A 12,246-nucleotide genomic window follows, 5' to 3' on the forward strand; every position below is an offset into this window, starting at 1 on the left:
TATGTTCGTACGTGAAAGGTGGCGTTAACTCTAAAGGTGAGGTTAAGGTTTGGCGGCGGAAAAAGAGGAGTTGGGTTTGGAGTGGGATTGGTGGTTTTTGGGGGGTGGGGTGGCTGGGTTTGGTGTATTTCGGTGGTGATAGAGTGAAGGGGGGTGGTTTTCAAGGCTGGGGTGGCTAGGATTGGCGGTTTCGTGGTGGGGGAGGGGGTGGTGAGGGTGGACTGGTGGTTTTGGTGGGGGGTGGTGAGGGTGGACTGGTGGTTTCGTCCGTGGGGGGAGGGGTGAGGGTGGGGAAGGGATGGGGTTTCAGTGGTGAGGGGAGGAGAGAGAAAGGGAATTTGGGTTTTTTTAAAATTATTTTACCTGTTTTACATGTTAAAAGTCACATTGCCCTATCGAAGGATTTTTTTACAAAAGTTTGTATTATCTAAAAGTAATTAAAAGTTTGTATTATTGCGAGAGAACGAGTAAAATTTTGTATTATTATAGTTAAAAAATCCATAAACATAATGAAATTATATTATTTATCTAAATCCACCAATCATTTTCCTGGATTTCATAATGAACATCGTGCCTTCTTATTTCTGCAAACGCAAAATGTATACATAATGCGACATAGCTTGAATAAAAGTAACGAAAATTTTAACATAGTAAATTTTATTTGTCACAATATACATTTGAAATCTATCAAATATTATTTCCATGCCATATATATAAATATATAATATATTTCATGTAGAAGTATCGAGTACTCCGATGACACCACAATCGTGAAGCCATGGACGATTGATCGTTCAACATTATCGTCGTGTCAAGGACACTGTAACATTGATGAACACATTCGTATCGTTGGCCATCGAAGCTTGCACGATTTCCCTATATCTCTTGAACAACTCTTCAATGATAGCTTCGCTGAAATGACTTATGAGTAAGGGCTCTGCCACGGATCTCATGCATTTAACAAAGTCATAAGGATCAAAGGCCTTGTATGAATTGATCTTACAATACTCATGTTCTTTTGATTCCCAACTGACTTCAGAAATATCAGCTTCATTAAGAGTAAAAGATCCTTCTTTCTCCACAATAAATCCTATCTCTTCTGCTGATGGAGTGTATTGTGGGATGTTGAATGTGTTTAGCTTCTCTTCATCTATGTAACCCTAAAAAAATCATACATGATTAAATAAATTCTAGCCATTACTTATTAAATATTATTCATTATCACCTATTGGTTAACATTCTGTTTGTCTTATCAAAAAATTTAAAACCAAACAGATTTACTTGTTAATTTTGTTTTTAAAGATAGTATCTTCACTAAAATTCGTTTTATTGTCATCTAAATTTCCAATAGTTTAACAAAAAAGAACAACAATCTAAAGAACAAATAATTATAGTTCATCCGAAAGCATGACATTATTGAGTATTTCCTTGGTATCTTTTTAGCTTGCTTGTTTTGATTGTGGGTATATTTACCGACTCTTTTGACCTTAAATATCTCAAGATTTTTTTCAACTGTAAATAGCATCAAAATTTCAAGTGAACAAACTAAAAAATACAACAGTATATTGATTCTATATGCTTTCGCTTTTTATTTCATTTTTTTGTTTGATATGTTAGACATAGGTTCTTTTTTCACTGGAATCTTTGTTCTCGTGTAATATGATGATTTTTTTTGGACCAATGGGTGAATGTTTTGGTTATTTTCATTTTACATTCAACATATATATAATTAAAGGTATTCTATAATTGTTTCAACCATTTAGATTAATTCACCATTTAAAATTTACCTTTTCACATCATTTATTTAAATTTTGGTATCATTATTAATTTTATCCCAGCGTGTCATCTATTAATAATTTATTAGATGTACTATGAGATATCCATAATATAGAGCTCCGATATCTTTTATTGATTTTGTTGCAATCTCAAATATATGAATCTCAATTTTTAAAACTATACTAGTATGTTGGCCCGCTTGATGTTTCGAGGCAGTTACAATTATCAAATATATTATTAATTATAAATTTCATAATCAATTATACTATTAGTTTTTCATAATTTTTTGTCTAGTGCTAAATTTGAAAATGGACTATGGCATGATAAGTTATTTAAAAAAAGTAATTCTAACGAATTGAAAATAAAAACTCAAAGATATTGAGGGTAAAAGAATGTTATTACCTTAACAGAAGTGTTAGAGATCAAAAAGCATTTATATGTCTTCACTAGTCATTTGTGCACACGATGCATGCTTTATATTAAGATCGAAATCAATTTTAATTTATATTACTTAATAAATGTGTTTGTACAAATAATTTCATATGTGAACGAAATGTATGTTACAATATGTTTATTATAATATGAATAATAATTGTCTTGTTTTTTAGGTCAAGTTATTATCAAGTAATTAATTAAAACATTGTCGTTCTAATTTTTCTATAAAAAAACTATTATTTTATTAAGTAATTAGCTTCAATCCAATCAAGCACATAAAAATGTATAATAACAATTATAAAAAAGTTTGTAATCTTTTTTTTGTTCTAAACATTGTCACTTAAATTGAAAGTATTTGATCATCGTTTGATGTGTGATACATGTAAAGATGAGTGTCCTTGATTAATGACAGAAAATTCCATATATATGTTCTTTCAATTATGATTGAGATTTAAATATACGAAATGGTGCTAAATTTCCTTTTTTCATATGGCAATTTTTCTTTCACAACTCACTTTGACATTAACATTAATTGACATTAATTATTTAGCATTAATTGAAATTATTATGATTAATTTGCTATGAAACAAAGTAAAGATGGGGCATTATAGTCTTTTTAGGTGGACATCACTCCCTCCTCCATCCCTGATATGATACAGATAGTTACATATAATTATAAAACTTTATTATGTTTTACTTTGAAAAAGTAAATATTGAAATTGTAGTAAATTGATGGTTAAACTCTCATATTTTTATTTCAAAGGTCATGTGTACGGGATTTCTCGTAGCTACACATTGTGAATAGGAAAATAATATATATATATTTATATAGATAATAAATTTGCATTCGTATTAATGACTAGGATTAATATAAATCAAACCATAAAGAATATTATAAGGTATTCCCTTCGTCCCAAAATATAGTTCCCATTTCCCTTTTTTCACGGTAATTTATGCAAGTAGAATCTAAGAGGAATAGTAAAGATTTTTTGTTTAATTATTTAAATAAATGTTGTATGAAAAGATGATTTTAGGAGAGAGAATGGAGAATAATTGGTGAAAGAGCATTAATTGTAACATTTTGCTTGAATAAACAAAGGAAAAAACAAAATTCAAGAAGCAAATAAATGATAGGACACGGTTTTTCTAGACAAATCACAGAAAAATGTGGAACTAAATATGGAAGTAAGAACTATATTTTGGAACACCCAAAATAAAAATGGGAACTATAATTTGAGACGGAGGGAGTATAAAATACCTCAAGCACCATATCGTTGAGAGCAGTAGCAAGAAGCTCCCACTCGTAACTGGATTCCTTACTATATTGCTGGGTGCTTTTCCTTCCCAATATAGTTAGGACCATCATCCCTCCAAACACTACTTCTTCTGACCGACACTTTAAAAAATTGAAGAAGTCATTTTCAAATTGTTCATAATAAGCTCTAAGCACATTTGGTGGACTTGTTCTTGCTATGTAAATGTTTCTTTTGTTGTCCTCTATCCCCTGTGGTACCTGTTTTGTCATTATCAAACGATATTTCTCAGATGTTGCAATAAATTGATCATAATCCAATGTTACAAGTTACTAAATAGAGATAATTTTCTTAGTGCTAGACATAAACAAATTTTCAACCTCTGACCTCGCACTTGGTTTTTGATGGAGAAGATATCCTATATATTTATTTAGGGATAATTTTTTGCATAGGATTAGGATTATTAAATATATGTAATATCCATATCTTTTCAAGTTCATATATAACAGGTTTCTTTAATTTTTAATATGAATTGTTCTAACCAGATTTGATATGAATTCAAAATAGGATCACTTTATATGCAATCGTACCAAAATGACCTATCAAATTTAAATACACATATATTTATATGTACAAATTCTTAGGTATAACGGTAAAATCTACAAATTAAACCGTACCATTTTGTAAGAAAAAAAAGATTGAATGACATGAAACAAATGATGAAATGACACGAGGTTCATGTCGTTATTTATGTAGTCCATGTCACATATTACACAATATGTTATGGTGCAATATGTTACACCAAAGACCCACTCATTAATATGATATCAGTACAAGTTAATTGACAACATATATATTGAAAACAAAATCATAATGACTAGGCCCGGATATGGGCATGTGCAAGCAGACCCATAGCACATGGCACAAGGCCTCAGATTTTTGGGGGTCCCAAATCAATGAGCCCAACTTATATTTCTTTGAGTTTGAGCTGCGTCATTTACAACTTGTTTGGTAGAAAGTATTTGGAAGGAAAAGAAAAGAAGTGGAAGGAAATTTGTTACTTTCTAATATTTGGTTCATTAAAAAAAAAATTAAGTGAAAGGAAATGGAAGGAATTGAAAGGAAAGACTCTTTAATAAAATTTCACTTTCCTTTCCTACCAAAAGTGAGGGAATTTGGAAAGAAATAGAAAATTTATACCAAACAGGAGAAGTTAAGGTTTTTTTTTTCCTTTCTCTTCCTTTCTTTTCTTTTCTTTTCTTTTCTCTTCCTTTCCTTTCTCTTCCTTTCCTTTCTCTTCTCTTCCTTTCCTTTACTAAAAATGAACCAAACACACGGTTAGTTTTCCTTCAATCTTGCTCCATATATTTCTCTCTCTTCCATTAATCCCTCAATATTTATTTTTCTCTCTTCCATTAATCCCTCAATAATTACCCAAGTACAATAATGCTCTCTAAAATCTTCATATTTCTCCTCTAATTACTGTACTGTTGTTGTGTTTGCAATTCTCAAAAAGTCTTGAAACTACACAATTCGTTTTTCTTTATTCTAAGTTTCCCTTCAAAAAAATTTACCCAATTATCTCTACCAATTCATCAATTTTTGGATTCTTTTATGAGCAAAAAATCCCAATCTTATTTCGAATATGGGTAGAGAAAGAGATGGGATGTGGTGGACCTTTTTTTTTATAACAAATTTCTGGTTTATGTTTCTCTGGGATAGTAAAAAAATTGAAAGATACATCAATATGTGTTGTAGAGCATTCATTTGTGAGATGTTACAACATCAATTTGTATGGGTTTTGTACATAAGGCAGAGAATTATCATTGATTTGGGGAAACTGTAACATGGAGAAGAAGCATCAAACGCTTCTTCACTCATAAGATTAGTATAAAATACTTCCTCCGTTTCTTTTTACTTGCAACGGTTTGACTTTTACACTATTCACCAACTCTACTTAGTTTATGTTTGGTGATTTATAGTTAAGGAAAAACATATTCATGTGGGATCTTGTTAGATTCGTCTGAATGTATATTTTCCAAATACATACTTTTTATAATTTTTATTTATCAGTAATTAAACTTATTGGTGGTTGAAAATATGCATTGGCATGCGTGAAAGTCAAACTGTTGCAAGTAAAAAGAAACAGAGGAAGTAATAATTAAGATGCATGTTAATGCTTTTTCTCTAATTTTTTGATGTAGATAAATAATAGATATTATTTCTTGAAGGTTGAATGTGAGTTAATTTTTTGAGTAAATTGTAATGTTGTGCAAAGGAAAATTGTTAATGTTTTTGCAGATTTTTTTGTCTTATTGAGTAGTTGGTTGATTTGCAGTAGTGTATTTTAACAAATTTTATTATTGCTCCTTTGCACTTCCAAAGATTCAATTGTCGGGTTGTCTCTATTTTTTTAAAATTTTAATTACATATCGTGATAATAGTATGAGTTATTTCAAAATAATATCCTTTTTAAATTGCACCTTTTTTTAATATTAGGGGACTAATTCTACAATTAGAACAGAGCCTCTGATAACAAAATGACGGCCCCAATAATGATATGAATATGACCTGAAATACACCTAGCTTACAAGAACTATGAATTTAGTTGAAGCATCACCTGAGATAGCCACATGAGGCTATACGAAGAATGGACAAAATGCAAGTGCTTGCTTGGGAAAAGTCGTCCATAGAAAGAGCCAGGGACACCATTCACAAAACAATGCCCAAAACCATTCCCCATTCGCAGCTTAAGTTGATTCGTAAACTTTGTCAATGACCTAAAGATTGTGTTGAAATCATTCCTTGGAAGATCATTCAAATAAACTTGATACTCTTGTTTCCTATTTTCGAGCTCTCGACGAGCGTTTTCGACAGTTTCTATGAGCTCGGAGACAACACTCAAGGTGTTGCTCTCAGCAGAGGAACAACCCAAGTCTGCTATGCATAAGATTTCTGGTCGTTCCTTGCAATATAACTCCTTTATGGCCTTTTCTTTTATGGATTTTGTCAGCAACAATACCTGCTTCTGTTGCATGAGATTGTCATCCTTTCTTAGTTCTAAACGTAAAAGAATGTTTACAAAATAGTAGTATCTTTAACCGTGGTTATCCAATTAGTTTTAACTTCTATTAGATGTCTTGATACTTCAAATTGATGGACTAAATTTTTGAAAAGGATACTTGTTTGTCGCAACTAGCAACATGACTTCTTTTGTACAAGGCATGCTCAGTTTTCTAGATAAATTGTTAAAATTTGTATAAAAATACTTTGAATACATATAACGTTTTGAATATATTTATGATAGTTGAAATCAGTTAAAAGCAGTTGTTAGGGCATAAAAAGTGATTAGCGATAAAAAAAAAATACTTGTAATATAACTCTTTAATTTACAACATAGATTAAAAGCAGCTAATTAATCCCATTACAATCGGAGATAATAATGTCATTAATAATAGATAGGGAGGATGAGAGTAGTTGTTTGTATAGAAAGTGTACCTGGATGTATGACGTTTTTACGTAACTGGTTTCATCTGTCCCCTCCTTCATGCGAAGCACCTGCTCTACCTGAATCATTGCCATGAGTGTCCCCTCTTTTTCCTCTTTATTTATGAAACTATTCTATTCTTTAATCCCTTGCAAAACTCATTGTGAATGGTTACTCATTTATAGGGTTGGCAATCATGTTACAATGAGAGAGACCCTTTTTTTTTTAAACAAGTACACACACCACAATATAATTAAATTAAATCCCAAGTCTAATTTTGATAACATAATTATGTGTGTCTTAAATTTTTTTGGAAAATAAGGAGTTTTAGTTGTTGGATATATTGTGGTCTTTAGAGTTGCAACCTGTAGAGCGGTGATAAATTACTAACCAAGTAATCACTAGTGGATCATCTATCCACTATATAAGGTAAAATGGTAATAAATATGTAACCTAATATTTATCATAATCAATATTTATGTGTCGAAGACACTAATTATTTATAAATGTATTTGAAATACTTGTTAATACATGTTTTACACTTTCAGAGAAAAGAGAAAAATATGCTAGATGACTTAGATCTAACTTTTCCCCAACGCAAAAATACGATTTTACTTTGAATAGTAGTATGTAGAGAATTCCTAATAGTTAATTATTTATCATTTCTCATAACATGTAAACATAAGATTCACATGTGATATTTGTTTGCATCGATTGAATATTGTAACGCGGACCATTATACTGAAGGCAACTTTGACTTTGAGACCATTCACCTGATGGAAGATGTGGAACATGTAATTCTTTGCTTTTGATCCTTCCATGAGTTGACTTTATTTAGTCATTGTAAAATTTAATCCTAGGTTCCGTTTAATGGAGGGTAAAATATTTTTTTGAAAACTGTTGACACAAGACCAATCATTGATGTTGAAGGATGGTCCTCCACTCCTTTCTTGCTGATTCATTTTTTTTTGTCACCCCATTTTTTAATGCTATATTTCTTTTTTAAGAAATCAAATACTAATTTTAATAAATTATTTTGTTTTTCTATAAGTAAATACATAGTCATAGTCTTGTTAAATTCGTTTCAATGTGTAAATTCATAATATCAAATACTACTATGTATCATTTTCACTTAAGGGACTATTTATTTATTAGACCATATATTTTGGTCAATTATTTTTAATTGGTAATGGAAAAAAATATCAACCTTTACCCAAATTCTATCTAAGTGTTACTCATGTTAATACCAACTTTATATTTTTACAATACATTGAAACAAATTTAGGTACCATTTTACTTCCTCCATTATTCTTACTTGCAATGATTTAACTTTCATGCTTGCAGATTTACAACTTTGACAATTAATATATCTAATTATGAATTTATGAAAATTATAAAAAATTAAAATCTTGTAAATAGTGTGATAAATCCAATAACACCATATTAAATTCTATAATATGTGAAGTATAAAAAATTTCGGTCAAAGTAAGTACATGAATAGTGTAAAAAGTCAAAAGGTTGAAATTACAAAGAAACCTAATTAAGTGTATAATAGATTCTGAAGCTCACGAGAAGATACATATCACTAGGGGTGAGCAAAACTATATGAATATCTGAATATCCAATTATCCTATTCCAACTTGATCTTGTTTTTTTTTTGAAAATCTTATTCGAAAAGATATTTCAAATCGGATAATAGATTCAAAACTTCGGATATCGAATCAGATATTAGTTTTTGGATATCCAAAATATGAACGAATGATGTATATAGGATATTCAATCTAATATCTAAAATAATGGGTATATATATCATATTTACTTCAACTTTTTTACCTTTTTGAAAAAAAAAATCTAATATAAAATTAAATTTTTTGCTGTTAGAGAAAAAAAGAATTGAATATCAAAGTATCTTTCGTTACATTTGGTAATTTCAAATTATAATTTTGAAAGCTAGTTCACAAATTCTTAAAAAAAAAACGGTCTCGCGTTAGTATTAACGTGAGATCAATTGATTCAATGCTAACAGTGAAATTCGTTCAGCGCTTCGACCTATTAGTTATGCTAGTAAAACCATTACATTTTCTCTCAATTTATATTTTCTCTCTCCTCTGCCAACCCTCATTTCTCTCTCTAACTCTCTCATAGTCTCATTTTTTTACTCCCCATTACAGTAAGTTCTTGTCATTTTGATTTTTAACACAAATCTTTTTTCCATGTTTTTACTTTTGGTTCTACTTTTCTTTTTTTCTTGTTCCGTTTTTCAATTCTTGCTTCATTTTTATATTTTATTCTTCTTTTATTTTCCGATTTTAGGGTTGTTATTATTCCATTTTCTATTTTTGTTTTGGTGGTGGTTATGAATTTTTTTACGTAAATATGGAAACTTTTTTTTGGGATGTGTAATGTGATGGTTAACACATTTTCTTTGTTTTAATGAGTAAAATCAGGTTGTCTGTTTAAGTATAAATCTAAATGGCGAATTCCAGTTAAATAGTTGGTATAAGTATCACAACACTTGTTTTTATGAATAGAAAAATTAGTTAACGTACACTTTCATAACTTTAGTTAGTAATTGTTGTGGATTAGTTAATGTTCTTTAGCACTTAGACCTGTTCATGATATATTAATTAATATTTTTGACGAATTAGTTAGTGATTTTGGCAAATTAGTTAAGTATTTTAACACAATAGTTTAGAAGTAGAAACATGTAGACTTACATTAGTTAACATATCTTGTACATTAGTTAGTGTTATTTTGTAATTAGTTAATATCTATTGAGCATTATTTAGTTTCCAACAAAAAACGAAAAAATAACTTGTTTTATAAATCTAAAATGTCAAATACAAAAGACAACCAGAAAAAAGAAGTTGATTAAGGATTTGATATAACTGAAATTAGAGAAGAAACAGAGAATGATTCATGCGCGATACTGAAATTATGACCAATAAAATGCGTTATAATATGGTTTCTATGATATAACTAATATATTTCAAGGCGTAACTAATACATTTCAGTGTTTAACTAATATACTTGAGCGCTTAACTAATTCATCCAAAAATAATTTAAGGCGTAACTAATAGGTGCAAGCGCTTAACTAATCCTACTGATGATTTGATGCACATGCGTAATGTCAGTATGGCATCAGCTAATCTTACGTTAACACTAACGTGAAACCGTCTCTTCAAAGACGTATTCGAGTTAGTTTCTAATTTCGTATCATGCTCTTTTGGTCCCCCTCTCAGCAAAAGCCTAAATCTGCCCCAGAACAAAAGGCAGGTGTTTCCACTCCACTCTTTCTTTTAACAGTTGTTTCCACACATTTTTTTTTGGGGGGGTACATAATGGAAGTTAGGACACCCTTCTCTCAAGGGAGACTCCTAACGAATCAAGAGTAACTAATTTATTTAACAAAGGTTTCGTAGAAATATCCACGTCTACCGAAGTAGCAGAACTAGTGTGACCTTTTTTTGATAGAAGATCTGCTACTCGATTAGCTTCCCGGAATATATGCTTGATAATGTAATATCTAAAATGCTGAAGTAATTGTCGAATGTCATCAATTAGGGTTTGGATAGTCCAGGGGCAAGTGTACTGCCCGTGCAGCACTCTTATAACTACTTGATTATCTCCTTCAATATATAGATCATGAATATGTTGTTGAATGGCCAGAATCAGTCCATTTCTTAGACCCCAGGCTTCAGCAACTAGAGCTGAGGTTTGGCCAAATCGATAAACTTGAGCGGCCACAAGAAGACCAGCGGAGTTGCGAATGGCAACACCGGCAGCGGCTGATGAGTCAATAACTGAACCATCAAAGTTAAGCTTGAAGCAATTGGATGGGGGAGGTTGCCAGCTAACTGCGATGGAAGTGGGAAACCTGCAACAAGGAATTGAAGAGATAGTAAAGGAAAAATCCATTGTAGTTCGAGTAGTCCATTCCAAATACAAATGCCAAGCTCTGTAATAAATGCGATTTAAATTAAGCATACTTTCCTCGAATATAATTGAATTACGTTCCTTCCAAATACTCCACAAATTGTAACAAAAAACTTGTAAGGCCTTTGGGTAGGGACGGAGACATGTTAAGCATTGTATAAGATCTTTAGGCACTTGGGCGGATATTGTTTGAATTCCAATAATGACTAATTTGAGGACATGTGAAAAATAAGTGGTCAAGAGTCTCATTGTGAGATTGACAAAGAGGGCAAAGAGCGTCATTAGTGATTTGACGGTTGACTAGATTGCATTTTAATGTAGACATTGCCACACATTTGTTATCATCTAAAATTCTAATTATTGTCCTTTCAAAAAAAAAAATTCTAATTATTGTCTTTTAAGGTGCAACCCAAAAACTTTTTAATGAGGCGGTCGGAACCCATCACAATCAATATTTTGAATAAAAATTCACTTTCACACTCTACCAAAAGGAATCAAGTTATCGCGCACCTTTTTTCTTTTAGAAACTACTCGTTGTTATCAAAATATGTACTATCACTAGTATTCAAACAATTGAAACCAAACAAGTTGTTATAAAAAAATATCATCACTGACATTCAAACAATGGAAACCAAACAAGTTGTTATCAACATATGACATCAGTAATATTCAATGTTTTTAATTTCTAGGCTTCAACTACGTACCGTCCGGTCCACCCTCCCGAAAAAAGGGAAGAAAAAAAAAGAACTACCAACTACGTACTCTCCCCCATGCATTATACTAATTACTAAGTGAAAAGCAATTAAGCAAGTTAATATCAAATATGTCATCACTAATAATCAAATAACAGGAACGACTTCACCTAATTCAAATATGAATCACTTAATACTCCACATGGTTTTAGTCTCATAAAATGATAAAATTGAGAGTTTTTTCGGAAATATACTAGGGTAATTAATAGGGAGTTTTATGAGATATAGCTCATTATTATATTTTTTTTTGTGTGGGAGATATACCAACTTAAATTTAAGTTTTGTTAAAAGGTACCAAATTACTATTTCCGGCGAGAAAGTAAAATTTCTGGCATTTGACTTGCTCAATTATTTTTTGTATAGTGTGTGATATTCAATTGCTTCTATTACATTCATTTCCCTCCAACTTTGCCATTGTCACTTTGGGTTGTCCTTTCTTACTGAATTGAAGAGCTTCCTTTCTCAAGGTTTAAGGAGAAGGAAATGTTAAGGGAGGAGGTTGGTTGTTAAGAGAGGGAAATATTAAGGGAAGAAATTCTGTAAAAATATATATATATATATTTCAGCAGTATGTGCGTGGTTGAGGGAGTGAAACACAACATTTGTG

General features: G+C 30.9%; 1 protein-coding gene across 1 annotated transcript; it reads right to left on the minus strand.

Moving 5' to 3' along the window:
- Positions 1 to 625: 625 nt before the first annotated feature.
- LOC104894229 (S-adenosyl-L-methionine:benzoic acid/salicylic acid carboxyl methyltransferase 1-like) lies at positions 626 to 7,322 on the minus strand. The gene is made up of 4 exons (XM_048644143.2): positions 6,963 to 7,322; positions 6,085 to 6,492; positions 3,470 to 3,724; positions 626 to 1,160 (listed from the first exon to the last, which is right to left on the minus strand). Exons 1-4 carry the CDS (start codon positions 7,044 to 7,046, stop codon positions 801 to 803), a joined length of 1,107 nt encoding a protein of 368 aa, XP_048500100.1. The 5' UTR covers positions 7,047 to 7,322; the 3' UTR covers positions 626 to 800.
- Positions 7,323 to 12,246: the final 4,924 nt, after the last annotated feature.

This window comes from Beta vulgaris, chromosome 5 (genome assembly GCF_026745355.1).
Source record: "Beta vulgaris subsp. vulgaris cultivar EL10 chromosome 5, EL10.2, whole genome shotgun sequence".
In the NCBI taxonomy this organism is placed as follows: domain Eukaryota; kingdom Viridiplantae; phylum Streptophyta; class Magnoliopsida; order Caryophyllales; family Amaranthaceae; genus Beta; species Beta vulgaris.